This window comes from Elephas maximus, chromosome 2 (genome assembly GCF_024166365.1).
Source record: "Elephas maximus indicus isolate mEleMax1 chromosome 2, mEleMax1 primary haplotype, whole genome shotgun sequence".
Taxonomy (NCBI): domain Eukaryota; kingdom Metazoa; phylum Chordata; class Mammalia; order Proboscidea; family Elephantidae; genus Elephas; species Elephas maximus.
In genome coordinates, this window is record NC_064820.1 from 205,821,356 (window position 1) to 205,847,107 (window position 25,752).

At 36.9% G+C, this 25,752-nt stretch overlaps 1 protein-coding gene and 2 pseudogenes across 1 annotated transcript; all 3 read right to left on the reverse strand.

The window, feature by feature from the left end:
• Positions 1-927: 927 nt before the first annotated feature.
• On the reverse strand, positions 928-6,230 carry LOC126067736 (olfactory receptor 14A16-like; annotated as a pseudogene).
• Positions 6,231-9,987: 3,757 nt separating this feature from the next.
• Positions 9,988-10,935, reverse strand: LOC126067741 (olfactory receptor 14A16-like). The gene has a single exon (XM_049869922.1). The coding sequence runs from the start codon at positions 10,933-10,935 to the stop codon at positions 9,988-9,990; it is 948 nt and encodes a 315-aa protein (XP_049725879.1).
• An 11,065-nt stretch (positions 10,936-22,000) lies between these two features.
• LOC126067745 (olfactory receptor 14A16-like) lies at positions 22,001-22,956 on the reverse strand (annotated as a pseudogene).
• Between the last annotated feature and the right edge of the window lie 2,796 nt (positions 22,957-25,752).

The window sequence follows — 25,752 nt, forward strand, 5'->3', positions numbered from 1 at the left end:
GGTGTCAGGATGGGGCAGGACCAGGCAATGTTTGGGTATGTTGTACTTAGGGTCACTCTGATCTTGAACAGCCATAACAGCAACTAATGACCTAACAACAAGTAGATTTATTTCAACTTATAAATACATGTTTCTTAAAGTTTAAAATTTAAGAATACAAAGTGTGGGGATGACAGAATTGTGGTTTCTCATACTTACGTTACTCCAGTATGTTTTGGCGTTACGTATTCTTTCTTGGATTGGACTGTGTAATGACAGTTATGCAATTTGACCGTTCTGTACCACTAATCTAAAAATTGTCATTATGTGATTGACCAATGACATCTCTTACCAATAGACTCTGTTCACAAATTCTCTCAAAGAGTGTTTTGAGTGTAATATCTGGAAAGCCACAACTGGAGAATTAATGTTTATTATAAAACTCTGAGCTCATAAATAATGTCCTTGTCAATACAAAGAGAAAATTAATCTACAAATCTGAAATTACTCATCTTCATTTTAACTACTGAAAGAATGAAATGGGATACTATTTTAAAACATGCAAATTTTTAAGCTCCCGTAAAATTGTCCCAACTAGGCAAGTGAATGGTGTTGGTGAAGATGAATGTGAAATGAACAATATTACCCCAAACCTGGGTCCTGTTGATGAGAACATAATGCTTGGAAGATTTCCAGTGAATTAGAAGTTGCTAAGACACTTTTCAGGCACGGAGGCCCATCTAATGCTATAAAATGTGTCGTTCTATGCAGCAGCAAAAAAGAGATAATACATGTCTATTTTTGAATATTGTTGCTGTTGTGTGCCGTTGAGTTGATTCTGACTCATGGTGACCTGTAAGTCACTTTTGGTTAGCATCCAAGAGCTTAACCGTTGCACCACCAGCCTTCCTTAAATAGATTCCTGTAAACCAAATAATCTGATACACATTAGTAAATATTAAAATCATTAATATTTAAGACATTTACATTCTTTAAGGCCATTTTTCCATGGAGGATTTTGCTAAGGGCAATCTTTATGTTCCTGTTTCTCAAACTGTAAACGACAGGATTCAGAGTAGGAGATAACAAGGAGTATAACACAGACATAAAGAGGTTCACTGAGGATGGGGATTCAGAGGCTGAACCTAGTACCCCATAAATCCAGAAGAAAGAAACAAGGTCACCACAGTGAGGTGGGACATGCAGGTGGAGACAGTTTTGTACCTTCCTTGAGTGAATGGGATCCTTAAGACAGATGAGAAAATGTGAACATAGGAAACAACCATTAAAATGAAACACACAAAAGCAAAACAACAGCCAGCAATGATAAATGCATGTTCTAAAATATGCTCCCCAGAACAAGCGAGTGTAAACAATGATGGAATATCACAGAAAAACTGATGAACTACGTTGGGCCCACAGAAGTTGACAGAGAGTGTACCTGCTGCATGAATAGATCCATAGACACATCCGCTGCACCCCATCTGCACACAGACACCTCTATTCATAACAGTCTCATAGTGCAGAGGATGGCAGCTGGCACCATAGCAGTCATAGGATATGACTATAAGGAGGGCATACTCTGTGCCCACGAAAAAACATTACAAAAAAAAATCCCATGAGGCACATCCTAGGAAGGAAATTGAATAGCTGGTAGTCAGAGTTCATGATGGACTTGGGGACAGTGACAGAGATATAGCACATGTCAATTAAGGACAAATTCTTCAGGAAGAAATACACGGGGCTTAGAGGTGCCGGTCACAGATGGTGAGGGTGACTATGAAGAGGTTCCCCATCAGTGCTGTCAGGTAAATGAGGAAGAAGAGGGCTGCATACAGTTTCTGTAACATCAAGTCATCAGAAATTCCCATGAGCGAGAATTCTGTTGGCTACTTTCTGAGGCATGCTAATTTTTGTCTGCAGAAACTTAAGAAAAATGACACTTACTACATTCACTTACATCCTCAGAACCTGCCTATTTTGTTGGTTCTTGAATTGATTCTATTGTGTTTTGAGGGACATTTTAAGGTCACCAGAGTAGCCTCAGGAAAAGTTACATCTTATAAACTATAACTTTAAACTAATTATATTAAGATAGTCTTTAAGAGCAGGCTGGAATAATGCATCATTTGGTTGCCTAGGGCAGTGAAATACATCTTGCACATATGATAGATCAGAACTGGATCACTGACATTTTCACTAAGGCTTCACATGAAGCAGATCAGGTATGACCTATCTTTAAAGAATGAATAGAACCCTAGAAGTATCTGCACATTCTACACTGTCCATATCAATTGTTCATAAAGAGCATGTGGCTGCTATGCGTCTAATAATCAAAATTAAAGTGTAATAATTAGCAGCTTATTCTTCCAAAGGACAGTGGAATATAATCAGGTAAACAGCACTGTGCTCCTTTAAAGGAGTATCCGTGTGAGATAAATTGAGAATGGCAACTTGAAAGGTTGGAATGATAAGCTTAGAGGGTAGGGAGTTTGAGATAATGCTGGTGGAATAATGTGGAAAAGGATACCGAGAATGGTGGCACAACGTGAAGAATGTAACCAATGTCACTGAATTATACATGTAGAAATGGTTCATCAACTAATGATTAGTTAATATAAGTGGTATGTACATAAACTGGATTATTTGGCAATAAATAAGAATGAAGTGCTGATACATGTAACATGTATCAACCTTGAAACCATTATCTTGAAGGGAAATTGGCAAGATTGTTTGAAGAGTATATGCTGTCTAAGAAGTAGAACTCAGATTTTGTGTCTCTTGCTAAGAGAAGCCATACAAGACAAAATGTATAGATGGAGGAACAAAAAGTCTGGGTCAGGAAGTAATGCTAAGCACTAAAACATGTAGCAAAAAAGAAAGGGGCTCGGAATGAGAAACTACTGAGCCTTTCTGAAGGAAGTAAATGACTCACAAAGCCATGAAAATTCAGAAGTTTTCTATAAACTCTGTCTTGCAAGCCTGGAAGCACAGGCCTGGAAGGGAAAGAAGGCATTAAAAAGTGGTAAGTATGCAGAAAATAAAAAAGAAAGCATCAGAAATAAAGTAGGGTCAAATGCTTGCCCATCTTTTGAAAATTTTCCAAACCAAAAACAAAAAAAATCAAACCTATTGCTGTCAAGTTGATTCTGACTCATAGTGAACCTAAGGACAGAGGAGAACTGCCCAATACAGTTTCCAAGGAGTAGCTGGTAGATTCAAACCGCTGTCCTTTTGGTTAGTAGCCATAGATAGCTCTTACCCACTACACCACCAGGGTTTTAAGAGCAAGGAAGGAATAATTCATTTACCCTCTCTAGAGATAATGGTAATGGGGTAGGTGATTGTTTTTCCCCAGACATGGCACATGTTGGTTATAATCAAAATTTGGATAGGGAAAGTGTTCCAAATGACTTTAAGTTTGTCAAATAAAAACAAATCTGGACTTATTTAAGGAGAGGTTTTATTCATAAAGAAAGACAATTGTGACAACGGTCTGATTTCATTAATTTGCAGGTGATTCAAAATCAAACAGAAGAAGACTTCTATCATAGGATAAGGAGAGGCAAGCTGAGGTTTGCAGAATTTTTAAGGAGAAGCCTGACAAACAATGAGAAATAACCAATGGATTCCAAAAGGACAAGAGTTTCTCTGTGGTCAGCTGGTTCCTAAAAAAAAAAAAAAGAAGCTAATAAGTGGTGGGGGGAGCACATATTATTTTTTCAGTGCTTGGTCAGACAGGAGGCAAGCAGAGTTCACGAGTCTGTGCAATGGAGAGAAGCCTGATTAAAGAAAGTAGCAGTTAAGAAATGATCAATTGTGAACTCTTGGTCAGATTCATAGGTCATGAACTCTAAAATCATGTCATTCTAGCAAGGCTGAAATCCAGAAGAGGTATCTCTGGTACCTTTATTACTATTACTGTAACCAGAGAACATTCCATTCCATTTACCCAAAGTCATTCCATGTGCCCTATATTTGGTATGCAGGGACCAATAGTGTGATATTTTTGTATGACTGGTAATATTAGCTTATGGGGTGTTTGGAAGTAAACTAACCTGTGAATCCCTGAAAGAATTACTCTTATTCCAAATGAGAAGCAGTCCAGGCAATAGAAGCAGATAGAATCCACCAATTTCTAAGGCATGACGAGCTCTCTAACTGACATCAAACATGATAATACATTAGAAGACTTATTTTGCAATTAAGTGAAAGGGGTTTTCGTCTTTGTGTATCTTGCTGCTCTCTGAGATACTGATAATACAGTTGCAATGAATTATGTCTCTCCCGGGACTAAATTGGTGCTTTTTTCAAGACATATAACTTCATCGCAGAAAATTGGAATATTTAATATGGATAAAGAGACTGGACAACATTAAGGAGTTGAATACAATATTGAGTAAGTTTTCACCTTTTGGTGCATTAGAGACTTTACGGTCATGTAAGTGACAATGAGTCCCTTTTTTGAGTGGTCTGTGTTCAAACTGGACCCCTGATGGTCTAGTGGTTAAGAGCCTGGCTGCTAACCAATAAGTCAGCAGTTCAAATCCACCAGCCACTCCTTGGAAAACTTACAGAACTGTTCTACTCTGTCTATAGGGTCGCTATGAGTCAGAACCAATTCGACAGCACCTAACAATAACAACAGCATGTTCTAAATAAGAATTCTGGTTGTATGGTGGTTAGGTGCTTGCCTGCTAACCAAAGGGTCAACAGTGTGAACCCACCAGCCGCTTGACTTCCATAAAGATTACAGGCTTGGAAACCTAAGGGGGCAGTTCTACTCTGTCCTATATGATCACTATGAGTAAGAACTGATTGCTTGTTATTTTCAAAATTGAAAGAACAACCTGAAATCCCAGAATGATACTCAGAACACCTGTGATAATAAGGGGGATCAACCTCATGAATGTAAGAATAAGACAGCCTGATAGAAAGATGGTTGTTTCTCTCAAGAGGTGGACAGCCATGGCCCTGGTGCCCAGCATGAACCCTTCAGTCTACGGACAGATGGCTGTGAAATACTGGTGGGGAGGAATCACTTAAACCTTTGTCTTGTGTTTCAATGAGGAGGAGTTACTTCTTAATAAAAACTGTGGGAACTTGCTTCATGCCCCATTCACTTCTCCCTAAAACCAAACCACTTGTTGTCCAGCCAACTCTGACTCATGGCAACCCCATGTGTTTCAAGTAAAACTGTGCTCCGTAGGATTTTCAATTGTTGTGGTCTTTCAGAAGTAGGTCACCAGGCCATTCTTATGAGAGGCCTCTGGGCGAACTTGAATCCCCAATCTTTCTGTTAGCAGTCAAGAACATTAACCATTTTCACCACCCAGGGTGAAATACCTGATCAGTGATAACATTGGACAAATGTTTGATTTTCTATAGCTGATGTATTAGAAAAGCTGCTAGTGCTGTTTTTTCCCCCCCCTCTCTTCATAGTAATCCTGGGTCTCTTGTTTGCACTCTAGACCCAATCATGACTGTTTTCCAACATCTATGTTAGTGGGCGGGTTAGTTCAGAGACAGTACTGACTTAACAAGTCACACGCCACAGCCCTGCCTTCCACCTTATACTTTATCAGTGACATTTTCCTCTCCATTGATTTGATTTCTGAAGTTATCTCCAAATATGTTTTGAACCCTGGAGATGAGAAGGAATTTTACTTATAATGTCCCTAAAACCTCAACAACACTTTGTTATACAATTTCCAAGGCCATATTTTCAGCCTCATCCCACTGCATGAACATCCCCTATGACCTTCTTTCCGCTAACAATGAATTACATGATGCTCATGTGCATTGTCTGTTTACATTGACAATGTGTCATCAATATATATTGTAAATATTTTCTAATAAGTCATGTGTTCTTTCATCTTGTTTATATTTTAAATGAGTACTTTTTATTTATCTGATGTGACTTTATGATCTGTTCTTTTTATTTACTTAATTTTTTCTAGAAAGTTATCCTATATAATAAAATGAGAAAATATTATTCTAAGTTTCTTTCTCCTTGTACTTTAGCTTAATTTATTGTATTTCATTTTTCAATTGTCCTAAATTTTATGGGATATGTATGGAATGAAGTATCTTTCAATGTTCCCTAATAATTAGGCTATTTATCCTAGTGTCATTTACTGAGTAGTCATTTATTTTCCCAATAAAACGTGATTTTATTTTTGTCATCTGTGAAATTCTGTATAGGAGAATAATTACTTTCTGCTGTTCAGAGCTGTTCCTTCTTGTTTCATGTTCCAGTTGAAATTCAGCACCACAAGATCAAATATTGTAACATTTATATTTGTTATCAATTTCAACTGTGTCAAACATATACAATAGGAAATTATTATTTTCCCTAGAATATTCAAAGTATCATTTTAATATCTTTATCAGATTTTCTAGTTTTATTCATAAAGTCTCCATGTTTTTTATGTAATAAACATTTAAATTTTTATTCAGAAATGCCACAATTTCTTTTGTTGTGTTTGCTGCTGTAACAACTGTTTCAGGAAAATGTGGAAAGAGAAATTGATAGCTCAGTTAATCCAGAAACAAGAAGAGTCAGCCTGTAAAATTGTTACTTATCCCTCAACTACCAGAAAAATTGGACTGGGTAGCCCAAGAAGCAATACCAAAGGATACTCTGTCACAGATTTGCATGGGAAAAGCCATTCATGACACTTAAAAGCCCTGCCACCCTCAAAGAATTTGCTATAGGCACATTTCTTGGTGAAGTAAGGAAGCTAATAGAAAATAAACTTTAAACCATCCAGAATATTTGAAATCGCAGGAATCACTGGTGTATGCAAGTCCCAAATGATGTCCTATTTATCTCCACACTCACAGTGGATGGATACAGCCCAGTGACTAAGTAAAACCATTTCGTGCATTGGAATCTATCCCAAGCAGCAAGTTAACCTCAAAGAACACAACCTAGGAAGTTAGCCAGAGAGCCTACGTAAAGCGTCTAGGAGATTAAAATAAATAAAGGAGGGAATGACTCTTTAACCAAGAAATTTGTATGAAAACAGGCATTTTAGAAGGAGGTAAAATGAGTATCAATAAATAAATATTGTGTTCTTTGAATTAGATATGCAACTCATGGTGTGAAAAACAGAAAATTGGTTATCTACAAGATCAGAGAATATTACATAAAATTGAATACAAGACATAAAGTCACATGAGTTTTTTGTTGTTGTTTATTTATTTAAAGCATCTATGAGGTATGGAAGTCAGAAAATAAAATCCCAGCATTTCTCTATCAGTAGTACCCAAGAGAAGAGGGAGGTGGGATACTGCCTGCAAAAAAAGCACAACTTTCCTCTGTAGAAATGAAATAACTTTCTATCTGGTCCTGCAAATGCTCACTGCTGTCTCTCAGCCTGTTCTCAGGAAATGTCCTGCTAAGAAGCATCCCGTCTTAACACATTCCAATTAAACCAATGTCTTAGGTCGTTAAAGCAGGCTGATGAGAGCCAGTCCCTAGCTACTTCCCTTCTGCAATTTGTGCTCATGCATCCCTGGTATCTTCATGCTTCCTTGAATACAGTACAGAAGTTATCGCTTTTCTCAGCCCTTCCAAACCAAAAAAAAAAAAAAAAAACCATCCTCTAATATTGACCGTGCCCTAGGGTTGCAGCTGGGCACTGGATTTTTGACTTCACCTTACTGAACTTTAGCATGGTATTGCCTCTTCTTAATTTTGAGGTTGTTAAAAGCAAAATCACATATTTATTCCATCTGCTTTTCCTGTTTTTGCTGAATATTACAGTCTCCTGAATTGATTTGATTAAACCCTTCAAATTAAATAAGCTTAACCCTACAAACTTCTGAATGCAAAAATTTTCTCATAATTCATATTAACTTTCAAATTATTTTTAAAAAGTAATCTTACAAAAAGAGTTTGCTTGGTGCAAAAGAAGCAACCATTACAGCTGAAAACAATACTAAAAGACTGTGCATTTAAGAATGCAGAAGGATAAAATAAGTAAATAGAAAAACAGAGGGAGGTAAATATATAGGAATCATAATAATAAAATAAGAATTGATTGCAATGTTGTATTTAGGCGATCAAAATTAGAGTGATGTTAACTTTTGGGTACATCCTTCATCCAACAAAAATGATTGATGTAACTTGTGTCACTGAAAGAATTAGTATGAAAAATATACAAAATCTCTCAAATAATTTTGTATGCATTGCATGCTAAAATAATAATATTTTTATATTTGTTTAAATCAATAAATCAACAAAGATTGACTTCACATCTTTTTTTTTTTTTTAGCTAGCTACAAAAAATCTGGAAACCCTGGTGGTGTGATGGTTAAGAATTCAGCTACTAACCAAAAGGCCAGCAGTTTGAATCCACCAGGCGCTCCTCGGAAACCCTGTGTGGCAGTTCTACTCGTCCTGTAGGGTCAGAATTGGCTCAATGGCAATGGGTTTGGGTTTTTTTTAAGGGCACTAAAAATTAAAAAAAAAAAAACAACTGCTGCCAAGTTCATTACGACTCGTAACGACACTACAGGACAGAGTAGAACTGCCCCATAGGGTTTTCTAGTCTGCACATCTTTCTCCTGCATAGTAGAACTGGTGACCTTTCAGTTAGCAGCCCAGTGCTTTTGCCACTGTGCCAGTAGGGTTTCTAGCTAGCAGCTAGAAAATTTAAAATTATGAATGTGTTTTGTATTACATGTCTATTGGTCAGTGCTGATCTTGAGTAAAAAACAATTAAGACAGGGTTCATTTCCTTAAAAGACCACAGTTATTTTTCACATATACATTTTTATAGTATTGAAGAAAATAATGTTAATTTTATTCAATAAGAAAATTAATATCAACTATTTTAATAAAAATGTAACCTGATATTATTCTACAACAAATACTTCGCAATATAACTAATTTCTTAAAAACAGTGAAGATGAGAAAATTAAATGAACAGATAGCCACCAATGGAGCCATCAGGGATCTTGGCTGGGTTTTGGGGGAAGAACATATTCCAGAGAAAGAACACAGTCCATTTTTGAGAACTCATTTCAGTTGGCTAAGATAAACATAGATAGAAGCCATCTATCTTATTCTAATTTCATCAAAAGCAGGACAGGAGAGTGGATATAGTGAGAGAAAGAGGAGGTAAATAAATAGAGAAATAGAAGAAAGAGTTTCTAACTTCATGAAGCCTGGAGCATTTAATACTGTTTATGGGGTAAGAGGAACACTTAGTTAATGGAAACGTTTAGTGCTCCACTGCTAACCAAAAGTTTGGAGGTTCAAATTTACCCAGAGGCACCAGAGAAGGAAGGCTTGGTAATCTACTTCTGAAAAATTAGTATTTGAAAATCTTACAGAGCACACTCCTACTCTGACACACATGGGGTCAACTTGAGTCAGATTGACTTGATGGTAACTGTTATTTATTTATTTATTTTAATCACCATCTTTATGGATTATGATTGACCTGTGATTGTAGCTGTTGTGTGCCTTGAAATTGATTGCAACTCATAGCTACCCAACGTGACATAGCAGAACTGTCCCAAGGGTTTTCTAAACTATAAGCTTTACAAGATCAGATCTCCAGTTTTTTTCTCTTGTGGAGCAGTTGGTGAATTCAAACCTGTGACCTTCCAGTTAGCAGCTGAGTGCTTAATCATTGCACCATGAGGACACCTTATGATTGTAGCTACGTAACTATTTTTATAAATTTTAAATGTGTCTATTTTGAATATAACAATTCGAAAAACTCAAGTGGGTGAAACTAATTATTTTTAAATTCTAAAATAAGAAAAATTATGATGATAAGAGAAATGTGTAGAATAGTAAGACAGCCAAAGGATTCTCCTTACTCCTATTCTCAAAGTGATAAGGCTGTCCCAAGTCAATATGGAGGAGAATTTTTAAACTTGAAGATATTTTTTTGTGTTCCAAAGGTATAGATGGTCAAAATACATTTTAAAAACTTCTTTTGACTTAAGAGAAAATGCACTCCAAATATTTTAAAGATAGCAGAATATTTATGTCTTTGGCAACATTTTACCACCCAGTAATTTGCCTAGGGCTAACTTCATATCCTCATTCCTCAGGCTATATATAACAGGATTCAAGATGGGAGGTAACATAGAGTATAATACAGACATGAGCAGATTCAGTGATGATGTAGATTTGTAGTTTGTACCTAAATGTGTAACAAGGCCAGAAAAGAGGAACAAGATCACCACAGTGAGGTGGGGCATGCAGGTGGAGACAGTTTTGAACTTGCCTTGAGCAGATGAAATCCTTAAGACAGCTGAGAAAACATGAATATATGAGGTAATTATGAAAAGGAAGCATAAAAAGGCAAACGAAAAGCTGGCAATTATAAATGCATATTCTAGAATTTGTTCCCCAGGACAAGCAAGTGTAAGCAGTGATGGAACGTCACAGAAGAACTGGTGCACTATTTTAGGTCCACAGAAATCGACAGAGAATGTACCTGCTGCATGGATAGATCCATAGACACACCCGCTGAGCCACGATGCAGTCACCATCTGCACACAGGCGCCTATATTCATAGTGGTCTCATAGTGCAAAGGATGGCAGATGGCAGTATAGCGGTCATAGGACATGACTATAAGGAGGGCATACTCTGTGCCAGCAAAAAAAATTAAAAAAAAAATTTGTGAGGCACATCCTAGGAAGGAGATAGAATGACTCTTAGTCAGAGAGTTCACGACGGACTTGGGGACAGTGACAGAGATGTAGCAGATATCAATCAAGGACAAATTCTTCAGGAAGAAATACATGGGAGAATGGAGACGCCCATCAGTGGTGGTGAGGGTGATAATGAGGAGGTTCCCCATCAGTGCTGTGAGGTAAATGAGGAAGAAGAGGGTGGCATACATTCTCTGTAGCATCCAGTCATCAGGGAATCCCACGAGCAAGAATTCCATTATGATGGTTGTGTTGGCTCGTTTCTCAGGCATGCTGATTCTTGTCTGTGGAAATAAAGATAACACTGATAATTATTACACTCAGATATGAACTCAGCAGCCTGGATCTTCTGGTTATATTCGCCTTTGCTTAGCCCTTAACTTGGCTGGATTCTGTTTGGAGTGAAGTTTATCAGAAAAGTTCCAGGAAAATAGCATTATACAGTATAGCTCCGTTTTCTTATTGTAAATGGAAGAAGTTAATGTGCTGGGCTGCTACCCAAAAGGCTAGTGGTTTGAGTATACCGAAAGCTACCTCAGAAGAAAAACTTGATAATCTACTTCCAATAAACCAGCCATTGAAAATTCTATGGAGAATAGTTCAACCCTAACATGAATGGGGTTGCCATGAGTATGAATGTATTTATGTGCAACTGTAGTTTTTTTTTTTCTTGTGATATTAGAGCAAATTGAAATATGATTGGCATTAAACACAGTTTAGAAAGAGGCAGAGGATTCAAGAAAGTGCATCTGTTCAGGAAGCAAGAAATGTTTTATCACCTCCCATGCCTTAGGAGATTACTGGGCGGGCGTAGGGGTTTTCAGCCCTGGTGGCACAGTGGTTAAGTGCTCTGCTGCTAACTCAAAGGTTGATGGTGCTAACCCACCAGCTCCACGGGAGCAAGATGAGATAGCCTGCTTCCCTTGGAAACCCTATGGGGTAGATCTACTGTGTCCTACAGGGTTGTTATGAGTCAGAATCAACTAGATGACAACAGGTTTGGTTTTACAGGTACGGGGTTTAGGATATATTCTGCATGTAAAGTGATTAACACAACCTTTCTCTTTTCTACTGACTGCTTCCAGAAGTCATTTGATAAACATTGCTCTTGACCTTCATGAAAAATAAAATATAATAAAATAAAAAGAAAAGCATAGGTTTATGAAGGTGGTTAAAAATTACACAAAGAAGGTCCTAGGCAGAATAGTGGAAAAGGCCTACTTTAGTATCACACTAGGATGGCATCTTTTCTAGTTGATGTCAAATAGAAAGGTTTTTAGTAAAATTTGCCATGTCCGGATTGTCACTTCTCACCTAACTACTAGCAAGTAGAGGGTAACGGCTGCTGGGAAGGAACATCTTCTCTCTCCCTGTAAGCTACAACCATGACAGTGGTCTTGCCTGAGACGATACAGTGAGTTTGTCAACGTCCACTACTTCCTCACTCTCGCATTTACAAAGGTATCATTTGTTACAATTTTTCTCCCTCCCCTCCCGCCCTACCCCAGCTTTCATTTAAACAAAACAAGTGTGGTCTGCACATTCAGTGGGGTGGTCAAGAGACACTTGGATTCTCAGAACATTCTCTCATTGTTTCTCTCCAGAAACAAATAGCCTCACCAGTTAGCATAGGTTTCTTCCATGGATACAGATGATGATGTTAAAATTTCCTCTTTCTGAGGACAACAGAAGAATTGAGAAAATTTATCAAAATATATCAAAGTTATCAAAATTCACAGAGATTTATCTTTCCTTTGGTTACTACTGGCAGTCAGGCATGAAGTGGAAAGACCCCAGTAGGCACAGTAGGAGTAGGATGGGGGACATTTTTTCTCTTCCATTTCTTCACTGTATGGGTTCTTATACATGTGGAAAAAAACCACGAAGCGAAGGGCAATTCCGTGTCTGGCGTCAACAGACACTTTCATTCTCGAATGGCGGGGTGTTCCGTCACCAAGGCTGCTTAATTACCTTACCAGTCCTGTGAGCCTTCTGAGTTTCAGGTTCCCCTCCCCCTCTGCCTTAGGCTTTAGTTCAAGGTTAATTGCCTGTTCACGTCATGTGAGGTCACCGCAGTATAATTGAGGTGGAATTTAGGCTCTAAGGACCGTGAACACCAGGACTTAGGACCACACTAAAGGGGAACTCAAATGCCCCTAGGGGTTTTCTGTGATGAGAATATACAACAACTCTATGAATATGTTCATTTCGTTTCTTTCTACTCATTAATGAGTTATGATACTAACTTTTTAATAGAAAATAGAATATTTGAACTCAAGTATTGAAATTTATATTTAGGAAAACGTATTAGGTAAAAAGTGTTTTGTTTTATTGTTCCTTAGCTCTGCTTTTTTCGTTGTTGTTTTGTTTTTGTCATTTTAACACTAGTATCTATAATTTTTTTTTATCTATGAAAATATTATCTGTGTAAAATAAAGCAATGTAGGAAAACCTCAATTAATGTAAACGTGCCTGGAGAGACTCATTGGACAATTTCTTCCCAGGAAGAACTAGAGTTGCACTTTTGGGAATGTTTCCCTCAAAAATCTATATTTATTACTTGGCATACATATATACATATATAAATACATCTTATGACATTCACCATGCATGGTTCAGCGATCCAGTTTTCACACACAGCAATATTCTTCATGGCGTTTTGTTTTTATGTTTTGTTTTGTTTTTTTGCTGTGGTCGGGTGCCTTTGAGTCGATTTCAATTCAGTGACCCTGTGTGACAGGGTAAAACTGTACCAATAAGGTTTTCTTGGCTGCAATCTTTACAGAAGCAGATGGCCAAGTCTTTCTCCCACAGAGTGGCTGGGTCGATTTGAGCCACCAATCTTTCAATTAGCAGCCTAGCACTTAACCATTATACCACCAATGCTCCTTATTATTCCACGGCATTGGTATTCAATATTTGAAAATCTTGTCTTCTCTTTACAAGCAAACTTTTGATTAACATAATTGCAATTACATCCTCTGTGCACATGTGTATGTGGTTGTTTAGGAATATTTCTTGCAGTTTAATTGATATAGTACACTTTGATAATTGATACGATTTGATAATTTACTGATGATTGGGTATATTATGTTCATGCTTCCCAAAATGTTTGCAAAGGTATACTTTTACCAAGTCTTTAAGTGTTTTCCATTAACCCATATCTCTCACAACAAAACTTTTTAATATACGTTAAATATTTGTGAATTTCACTACCGAAAATGAAATCACATTATTATTCCAAATTGCATCCTCCAATTATAACAATTTAGGATGTCGTTTTTGGCTAAGAGTATTTTGGTATTAATAAATTACACACATGAGTGTGTGTGTATACACATGCATTTCATTTTTTATTGCTGTTGAGAGTATACACAGTAAACCATACACCAATTCAACAATTTCTACATGTACAATTCAGTGACATTGATTTCATTCTGCGCAACCATTCTCACTCTCCATTTCTGAATTTTTCTCCCCCAATAACATGAATTCACTGCCTGTAAGCTTCCTATCTGAACGTTTGAGTTGCTGTTGTCAATTTGATCCTGTATAGATAGTACTTCAAAAGGGCATGATGTTCAAAGGAAACATTCTTTATTAAATAAGCTAACTTATTGTTCAGGTTAAATAAGACTTTGGGGGATATTTTTGGTTGAAGATTTAAAGATTGTCTTAGGGAAACATTTTCAGGGTTTCATCCATCCTCAATGGCCCCAGAAAATCTGATATGGATGAGAATTTGGACTTCTATTCTGAATTTTCCCCCTTTTGATAAGGACTCTTCCATGGAATCTTGGATCAAAATGTTCAGTAATGGAAGCTGAGCACCATCCAATTCTCCTGGTCTTATGGCAAAGGAGGCATTTGTTCATGGAAGAATTAGGTACACATTCCATTTCTTCCTCCTATTTCTGACTCTCCCTCTTTTTCTGCTGCTCCAGGCAAATAGAGACCAATTGCTGTAACTTGGCTGGCCACTTGCAAGCTTTTAAGACCCTAGGCATTTGTCTTTTTATTGAATTATATAAATATATGTATGTGTAATATTTGTATATATACATATATTTATATGTACACATACCATATATAGATCTAGATCTAGACCTGGATCTGGATCTAGAGATAGAGACAGAGATATAGTAAAACCTGCCAAAGCCAGAAACTGTGTAAGGCAGAAACCTGTCGGAGAAGGAAATCTCAACTATTTTCCACTAAAACAAGCAATGGAAAAGTGGTAAGGCTGCACTTTGTCGAAGTCAGAAAACCTGCAAGACCTGAAAAAACAAGGCAGTCCTGTCGAGTCCCGGCTCTTACAGGTTTCACCGTACATCCAAATTAGACCAGTTGCCATTGAGTCAATCCTGATTCCTTGTGACCCCATGTGTGTCAGAGCAGAACTATGCTCCTTAGGGTTTTCAATGGCTGACTTTTCAGAAGTAGGTCACCAGGACTTTCTTCTGAGGCACTTCAAGGTGGGCTTCCAATTAGCATTTGCACCACCTAGGGACTATATATATATATATATACATATATATATGCACACACACATATATACTACATATGTATATATATATATACACATTTATTTTATACACATATCTATATATACACGTCTTATGCGGTAGTTAAAAGCTATGTTTGCTAACCAAAAAAAGTCAGCAGTTCCAATCCAATAACTGTTCCTTGGAAACCCTATGGGACACATCTATTCTGTGTTATAGGATCCCTATGAGTTGGAATTAAGTAGATGGCACTGAGTTTTTTGTTTGTTTAGCTTTATACACTAGGACATCATGCTCGGTAAAGTACAGGGTCAGCGGAAAATAGGAATACCCTCAAAGAGATGGCTTGACGCAGTGGCTGCAACAATGGTCTCAAGCATAACAACGATTGTAAGGATGGCACAGGACTGGGCTGTGTTTTGTTCTGTGGTACATAGGGTCTCTATGAGTCGGAACCGACTTGACAGCACCTAACAGCGACAACATACAGGGAAACCCTGGTGATGTAGTGGTTAAGTGCTATGGCTGCTAACCAAAAGGTTGGCAGTTCGAATCCACCAGGCACTCCTTGGAAACTCTATGGGGTAGTTCTACTCTGTCCTATAGGGTAGCTATGAGTTAAAATCAACTCAACGGCAAAGGGTTTGCTTTGGTTTTATATATATGCAGAGGACCTCGGGTGGTGCTGTGGTTAAGCACTTGGCTGCCAACAGAAAAGTTGACAGTTAAAGTCCACTGGCTGCTCCAAGGGAGAAAGATGTAGCAGTCTACACTGTAAAAATTCACAGCCTTGAATATCCCATGGGGAAGTGAAGAAATTCTACTCTGATGGCAATGGGTTGGTTTTATACATACATATATATGTATATATTTATGTTTTTATATATGTATATGCCTATATATGTACATGTCTATATATGTACATGTCTATGTATATACTTACAAAGAGCCCTGGTTGTGAAATTGTTAAGCAGTTGGTTGTTAATTGACAGGTTAGAGATTCGAACCCATCAAGTAGCTCCACAGGAGAAAGACCTGGTGATCTGTTTCTGTAAAGATTATAGCAATAAAAACCCTATGGAGCAGTTCTATTCTGTTTCACGAGGTCACTATGAGTCAGAATCAACTCAATGGCACCTAACACCAACAACACATATACATGCATGCATGCATATACCATATATTCGGTCAATGTTTAGAATGTTTAAAATATTTTATTTAGATTTGATATGTTTGTGATTTAATTTTGTGTACATATAGATTAAAAAAGGAAAAAAATTATCATGGCATTCAGAGCAGAAAACGCAATGAAAAAATCCAACACACTTTACTAACACAATGTCAACAAAACATCCTTTCCTTGATAATGTTTGTCTCCAAAAACCAACAATAAGATGAAGAATTGTTAGATTATTTTCTTTAAAATAGGGAACACACAGGATTAAGCACCATCATTACTTTTATTAAAATACTGTATTGGAGGTTATAATCAGTGAAATGAGGCAAGAGAAGGACATTAAATGGGTTAGAAAACAAGAAATAAAGCCCCATTCCTTATACATGACATGTTTGGTGGCTAACACAACCCAAACAACCCATAATCAACTTTTATACAAATGATTGACTGTATTAAGGTGATGGAACGTTAATAGCTATATCAAAAGAGCAGTGGCAGGTAAATTAAGCTGCATTAGGCTCCAGCTCCTTCCCGATGGATACTGTCCTCTTTTCTTCGTTATCCCAGATCCTCAGTAAACAGCAGTGATCTTTCCCCTAAATTTCTGAGTCTGTGATCTTATTTCCGCCATGTGAGTAATCTTGGCTGGCCATGGAGCAAATAGGACCTGAGAACAGCAAACAGCAGGAGGGAGGAGGGGGCTCCAGGATGCAAACTGGGGGCACATATGGTGAGACCCTTGCTTTCTTTATTTTCACACTTTCCTCCTCCCCTCACCACCACTGCACGTTTTCTCTGTTCCATCTCCTGACTGTCTGTGTTCCCATATGTGCTTACTACTTTTAATGTTTGATTATTTAATATTTTTACAATAATAAAAATAAACTTGAAAGTAATAGAGAAAAAACAGGTATTTCTCCTAGACTCGAAGGAGCCCGGGTTGCAAAGTGCTAAGCACTTGGTTGTTAAGCAAAAAGTCAACAGTTCAAACCCATCAGGCACTCAGTGGGAGAAAGATGTGGCAGTCTGCTTCCATAAGATTTATGGCTTTGGAAACTGGATGGGGCAGTTCTAGCTGTGCTATAGAGTTGCTATGAGTCAGAATTTACTCAGTGGCAATGGGTTTGATTTTGGACTCTAGACTCTGTATCCTAAAATAGCTGACTGAACTGCTAGCCATCAAGGTTTAAAAAAAAATCATTTTTGGACTATTTCTAAATTTCTACTAATTTGTGTGTGATGTAAATTAGATATGTCTTCATGAATTCCAAAGGTCAAAGTTATGAGTAAGTCCTAAAAAATGCTTGGAGGCAGATATTTAATCGATTTGAAAAAAGCATTTTAGAAAGCTATAGTTGATTCTTAAAATTAATTTACATTTATGAACGCATATCATATAGAAAAGTCACTCGGAAAATACAAAGGGAAAATATTTCATCTGATATAATGTGATTATGTTTAATATATAAATATTTCATGCAAAATTGTAAGAAAAAGGAAAACTGACTTTCAAAGAAAAGATAGAAAAAGAACCTGAGCATAAAACGTATAAACAAAACCACACAAGTGAAATGTACAAATGGAAAATATTTAAATTCAATACTAATGTCATAATACGTTGGCAATTTTCATGTATGAAAATAAAAGAGATTTCAAAATTGGTGATTCTAAAGCTGGTTAAAAAGGGTGAGACAGACACCCTCGTACCCTGTTGGTAGTGGTGAAAATTGACGTGAGATCCCAAAAACTAGTGCCCTAAGATAATCTTTAAACCTAAACCAAAAATATCCCCTTAAGTCTTCTTAAAACCAAACAATAGTTCAACTAGTAAAGAATGTCTGCCTTGAGCATTATGTCCTTTCAAGATCTAGCTATACGGAATCAAACTGATAACAGCAACTGGAAAGGTTAGATAGGAACCTTAGGAGGCAGTGAGTGTATGTTTATATGGGAGGAAAAACGTACATGTAGAGTCGTGTTGGTGCGTGTTTTTACTGTGTATGTTCTCAACAACAAGTAAAACAATAAAATCAATTATTAAAAAATATCATGGATGTTTTCATAACAATAAAGGAACTATATTAGTAATTGTTACTATTGCTGGATTGTAAAGATTGGTCGGAATTTATTAGCCAAACTCATATTGATGCGCATCAGGTTGTTTTTAATATTGTTCTATAATAAGCATTTTTTTGAAATTAGCTTTAGTAAGGTATAATTTGTGTGTCATAAAATCCACTCATTTTAAGTGTATAATTTGATGGGTTTTAGAAATATAAGCAAATATTCTTACACACAGGAAAAAGAGAAAACTGGTATGAGGCTCTAGGAGCCACTTTTTTTCACATGTTAAAAGTCATTCAAATAAACAATTGACATCCTTTGGCCTGGATGTTCTATTTTAAGTATCAGTTCTAATTATAATCATACACATAAAAAAGATATACATTAATGAGTTAATTAAATACTTATTTCTAAGGGCAATAAGCTAGAGACAATCTGTATTTATAAGAACAGGTTAAGGATTATAACGATCTGATATATCTGTAGAATACAATATAGAAAGTGACTATATCCTCTATTTCAAGAAAGTATATTGATACATAATGTTACCTATACTGGTTAAAATATAGGTTAACTTAATTATATGATTTTCTGTAGTTTGGTATTTCAGTTGATGTCATTTATATTATTATAAAACAATACAAATCTATATAATAGTACACTAAAACATTTAAAACATGGGTGTAGTATTTAAGTGTATATAGAAGATATATAATAATAAAAGGCTCATTAATCAAATAATAATTCCTATGAATCAATGACAATGTTTAGAGGATATTTACAGGAGTTAAGAAAAGCCCCTTACAAAACAGTATAAAATATATTTAAATTGTATTTATTAATCTTTCACTATATAGCTGAAGATTCAGTATGATCTCCCCTATCCCTCAATATCATGATTATGATAAAAGCAGCTGTACACAAACAGAAAACCAAACCCACAGAAAACTTTCACTTGAAGGAAACATATAGGAGATGAACCTAGTCTAAACCTGTTTAGAACATCAGACTAATTCTGGATTTACCCTGCAGTGAAGCCACATATCTCTACACAAGAGAACTGACTACAGTGTGTGTTAGGTCACTCAAGTCTTCAATCCGCGCTTTCACTTTAATTTGTAGTAACCACATTTTACAATATGCAGTGGTGGTCGAGTAGTAGAATTCCTATCTTCCATGCCAAAGACCTGGACTCAGTTCCCAGTTAATGCTCCCCAAGGGCAGTCATTACCCACTTGTCAGTGGATGCTTGTGTGTTGCTAAAAAGGTTCAACAGGTGTCAGAGGAGCATCCAGACTAAGCCAGATGAGGAAGAAAGGTATGATAAACTACTTCAAAAAATCAACCAGTAAAAACCCTGTGAATCACGATGGTTTGATCCACAACCAATCATGGAGATGACACAGGACCAGACAGTGTTTCTTTACATTATGTGTGGCTTTGTCATGGGTCAGGGACTGAGTTAACAGCAGCTAACAACATGTTTTATTATAGGTCACAAACAAACACACACCCATACAGACATAGATTGAAAGAGAAATAGAGAGAGACTGATTGGTTCACTCAGCATTTTCTAAAACCATAATTTGGAAGAATGGGGATGTAGCTGGGCAGATATCTGGAGGAACATTCCTACCAGAAGGAGCATCCACAGCCAAAAGTACCTGAAGCAGGAACAAAGTGGGCACTGGGACTTGAAGGGGGCGATGGGTGGGAAAATTTAGGACTATTACATAAGTAAAGCATAGCTGATGGAGAACTTTATAGAACAGTGGGACGACTCTAGCTTGTCCAGGGTGTAAGCTGAGGTGCAGTTAATGTTGATCCTACAAATCAACTGAGCTGCTTCACTGAGGACAGCCAGAAGGCAGGTGAGGGAGGAAGCAGGTAGACCAGGTTGTGGATGTAGACACAGTCTAAATGACAGGTCATAGAGATGTGACTCAGGGTGGCATCAGTGTAATTTGTAAGAAATGGTGAAATCCTGGAGAACAGACAGAAAAGGATTTGCTGAGTTATTAAGAGAGAAAGACAAATGAATGAGAATCACACTCAGATTAATGGAAAGATGGAGAGATGATTAACTGACCTACAGAGGAGAATGTTTAGTGGGAAGACCAGTGGTGACTAAGAGTGTGAATTGTACTAAGTGTAAAATTAGAATTTAAGGATACAAAAGCATCATATGTATCTAAGGGAAGGAACATGGAATTTCAGTATTTGTGGTATAATATTCCTCTTGAGGGGTCTTTTAAAAAGTTAACATTAAAATACAGAGAAATTGAAAGAAAAAAAAATAAGGAATGTATTGTCATACATGAATAAAACTAAGTTCAGACCAATCTCATCTACTGGAGCAGGTCACAATGTGTACAGCACTTGTACACAGAGGCAGCAGTGGTCATTTCCACTCCAAAGTCACAACAAAGAAGGTAGAAGTATTTTTTAGGTACGTAGTAAGGTAATCTGAGTAAGGTAATCTGAGTAGGAAGAAATGTAAAATGACATGGAGGAGTGAAAATGGAGACAAGAAAAATGAATCTATTCTTAAAGTGGAAAAGAAAGGAAAAAAAGGGACAAAGGGGTGAAAGAGAAAAAGACAATAAAGGACATAAAAAAGGAAGGAATGAAAGAAGCGATGGAAGAAGGAACAACAGAAGAAAGGAAAAATGAAAGACTGACGGAAAATTTGTGGAAGAATCTTGAATTAGGAAAGAACCATCAGGAGCCCTGGTGGTACAGTGGCTAATTAAAGTGCTCAATTGGTAGCTGGAACCTACCAGTCACTCCCCAGGAGAAAGCTGTGGCAGTCTATTTTCTGTAAAGATTACGGACTTGGAAACCCTGGGGAGCAGTTCTACTCTGTTTTACAGGGTCACTAGGAGTCGGAATCAATTCCATGGCAATGGGTTTTTTTTTTTTTTTTCTTTTGATTGAATAAGGAAAATGAGAACTGGAGTGATAAATATGTGTACATCAGAGACTTGTACAAAATTACTTCAAGATTGTGGTATTCTGTGTTTATTAGCAACAATACAAATATTTCTGGTGAGATCTTATTCTGAAATTTGGCTTTTTATAAGAATGTTGTCATCACCATTTTTGGACATTCTTAATACCCAAGTGACCAGTGACCATAGCAATTTGACCACTCTCTGGTGATTCTACTATGAATCCCACAATTAAATATTTAATTAGCATAAACAAGTAGAACTCCTAAAGACAGGTTATAAAGAGTCCCACATCTTTATTTTAACTACAGAAACTTTAAAAATAAACTGTATTCCAGGACTTACAGTAAAACATTCTATTTTGCAAGACTACCCCCCAAAAGGTCGCAAAATTTCAGAGTATTAGGAAACACTGACAATGAATGTAAGGCATTCAGAATTTCCCCCTGAGATCAATATCAGAAATAGAGCCATTGAACTGAAAGTTTCCAAGCTACTCATTCACTATACAACAAATGATATGATAAAATTTTGACCTGGTATTCTGTTAGACAGCATATTGTCACATTCTATAACTAGCAGTAGGAGAATAAAAGTATCTTTTCATTTTGAAATACTTACCATCAGCCAAATCATACATTTAAATTATTTTTGCATATGTAAATCCATGAAATATTCGCAATATTTTGCCAGCTATCAATTTTTCTAGGGCCATCTGCATGTCCTTGTTTCTCAGGCTATAGATGAATTAAGAGTGGGTGGTAATACAGTATAAAGCACAGATATCAACATTTTTGGTGAAGATGAAGAGTTGAAATTTTTTTCTAAATATGTAATAATCCCTGAAAAGAGGAACAATGTCTCCACAGTGAGGTGGGGCATGCAGATGGATAAAGTTTTCACTCTGCCATTTGCAGATGGGATTCTGAGAAAGGTGGAAAAAATGTGAATATAAGAAACAACCATTAAAATAAAACATACCAAAAAAAAAAAAAAAAAGGAGCTAACAATGATAAATGCATATTCTAAAATATGCTCCCCAGAACAAGGGAGTATAAGCAGTGATGGGACATCACGGAAGATCCTATGCACTACGTTGGGCCCACAGAAATTGACAGAGAGTGTACCTGCTACATGAATGGCTCCATAGCCACATCCACTGAGCCACAATGCAGTCACCATCTACAAACAGGCACATCTATTCATAAGGGTCTCATAGTGCAGAGGATGGCAGAGGGCAACATAGCAGTCATAGGACATGACTACAAGGAGGGCAAGCTCTGTGCCTCTGAAAAAAATAACAAGAAAAAGCTGTAACGCACATCCCAGGAAGGAGATGGAATAACTGTTCGTTAGGGAATTCTTGATGGACTTAGGGACAGTGATAGAGATGTAGAAGATATCAATTAAGGACAAATTCTTCAGGAAGAAATACATAGGGGTTTGGAGGTGCTGGTCTATGACGGTGAGGGTGAAAATAAGGAGGTTTCCAATTAGTGGTGCCAGGTAAATGAGGAAGAATAGTGCTGCATGGAGTGTCTCTATCACCCAGTCAACAGGGAATCCCATGAGCAAGAATTCCATCATGATGGTCATGTTGGTAAATTTTTCATACATGCTGATTCTTCACAGAGAAAATAGAATAGAAAGCACTACTTCCTCATTCACCGATCTCCTCTCTATTCTACCTGTTCTCTTCTGCCATAGCTTTACTCTCAAAGTGCCTTTATTCCCTTCTGTTATCAATGATTTTCTTCGGGTCCTCAGTCTAGTATAGACTAATCCCAGCATGTAAAATTTATTTCCTTTTAAAACAAATAGAGTGAATTATATTAATATGAACATTAATAAGGGTGTCCTAGTGGTGCAGTGCTTAAAATGCTCCACTGCTAATTGAAAGGTTAATGCTTTGAACCCACTTCCTCTCTACAGGAGAAAGATATGACAGTTTCCTTTCGTCAAGATATACAGCCTTGGAAACTCTATGAGGCAGTGCTACTCTGCCTTACAGTGTTGCTGAGAATCAAAATTGACTTGACAGCAGTGTGTTTTTTTGGTTTTTGAAAATTAATAAGTTTTTCTGTGAGTTGACATAAAGAAAGAAGGGTTATACCATTTGCAGTGCCTTGGGTATCTGGAAGGGAGAAGTAGGGGCCTTGGTGTATATTCTGAATATACAAGAGCTAAATTCCTTTACTGAAATGATGAGCAAATACGTTTTCCTTTTTCTACATGTTCTCCCCCAAATTTCTTAGATATGTGTGCAGTGCTCATGATCCTCAGCAGAAAATATTTCAATTTTCTGCAGTTAAGGAAATGCCTTGGATTTTCCAGAACTGTGTAATATGTTGCAGGACAATTGGAAGACAAAATAAATAGACATTGTTATTGCACAGTGAAATGATCTTAAAATTAGTCTTGTTAAAAGTTTGTATGGAGGTATGTGTGTGTGTGTATATGTATGCACATGTATGTATTTGTGTGTGTATATTTGCCCTGTTACCTTTGAGTTGATTACGACTCACAGTGACCCTATAGGTCAGGGTAGAACTGCCCCATAGGATTTCTAGGGAGTGGCTTGTGGATTAGAACTGCCGACTTTTGGTTAGTAGCCAAGCTCTTAACAACTGTGTTACCAGGGATATATAGTTGTAGAAAACAGCTAATAAATTTGAAATCTTAAATCTAACCGTAACAATAGTTACATGAAATGTAAATAATATAAAACACTGATTAAAAGGCAGAAGTTATCAGAATAGTTTTTGTAAAAAAACAGCTCAACCATATGTTATCTACAAGAAATTTACTTTAAATATAGGTAGGTTAAAATTAAAAGTATGAAAAACATTTATACTAGGCAAACACTAATCAAAATAACGCTGGAGTGATTATATTAATATCAGAAGAGAAAACTAACAAAAGTAGAGAGAGAGATTACATAAGGGTAAAATGATCAATTTACCAAGAAGACATAATCCTAACAAGAGAGCTGCAAAAAGCATGAAACAAAACTGACAGAAGTGATAGGAAAAGCAGGTAAATTCCCAATGATAGTACATACTTCAACATTCCTCTCAGTAATACATAGAATTAGTAGTCAGAAAATCAGCAAGGATATAGAACTGAGAAATACCATCTACCACTTGGATTTAATTCACATTTCTGAAGTGCTTTACCCAACATCATCAGGATACACATTTCTCTCAAATATGCGTGGGATATTTACCAAGGTAGACTATGCCCTTGTTCATAAAACAAGCACTTTTTACATGTATTAGACATGTAAAAAATTGAAACTATACAAAACATGCTCTCTGGCAATAATGAAATCAAACTTAAAGCCAATAAAAGAAGGATAAAATAACAATTTTTAACCACATGGAAGTTAAACAGTAACATTCTAAATAATCTATGTATCTAAGAGGAGCTATTTTGAACTGATCTAAGAAGATACAATAATTAAAATCTGTGGATTGTAGATGAAGTAGAAATTGTTGTTGCTGTTGTTGTTATTGTTAGGTGCTGTCAAGTCAGCTCCAACTCATAGTGACCCTAGGCACAACAGAATGAAATACTGCCTGGTCCTGCGCCATCCTTAAAATCGTTGTTATGCTTGCGCTCATTGTTGTAGCCATTGTGTCAACCCACCTTGTTGAGGGCCTTCCTCTTTTCCACTGACCCTGTACTTTGCCAAGCATGATGCCCTTCTCCAGGGACTGATCCCTCCTGACAACATGTCCAAAGTATGTAAGACTCAGTCTCGCCATCCTTGCTTCTAAGGTGCATTCCGGTTGCACTTCTTCCAAGACAGATTTGTTCATTCTTTTGGCAGCCCACGGTATATTCAATATTCTTCGCCAACACCACAATTCAAAGGCATCAAATCTTCTGTCTTCCTTATCCATTGTCCAGCTTTCACACGCATATCATGTGATTGAAAATACCACAGCTTGGGTCAGGTGCACCTTAGTCTTTAAGGTGACATCTTTGCTCTTCAACGCTTTAAACAGGTCCTTTGCAGCAAATTTACCCAATGCAAAGTGTCATTTGATTTCTTGACTGCTGCTTCCATGGCTGTTGACTGTGGATCCAAGTAAAATGAAATCCTTGACAACTTCAATCTTTTCTCCGTTTATCGTGATGTGGCTTACTGGCCCAGTTGTGAGGATTTTTTTTTTCTTTATGTTGAGGTGCAATCCATACTGAAGGCTGTGGTCTCTGATCTTCATTAGTAAGTGCAAGTCCTCCTCATTTTCAGCAAGTAGGGTTGTGTCATCTGTATAACGCAGGTTGTTAATGAGTCTTCCTCCAATCCTGATGCCCCTTCTTCTTCATACAGTCCAGCTTCTCTGATTATTTGCTCTGTATACAGATTGAATTGATATGGTGAAA

Excerpts from the sequence above, each read along its gene's own strand:
- LOC126067741 (XM_049869922.1), bottom strand. The coding sequence starts at position 10,935 with ATGCCTGAGAAACGAGCCAACACAACCATCATAATGGAATTCTTGCTC.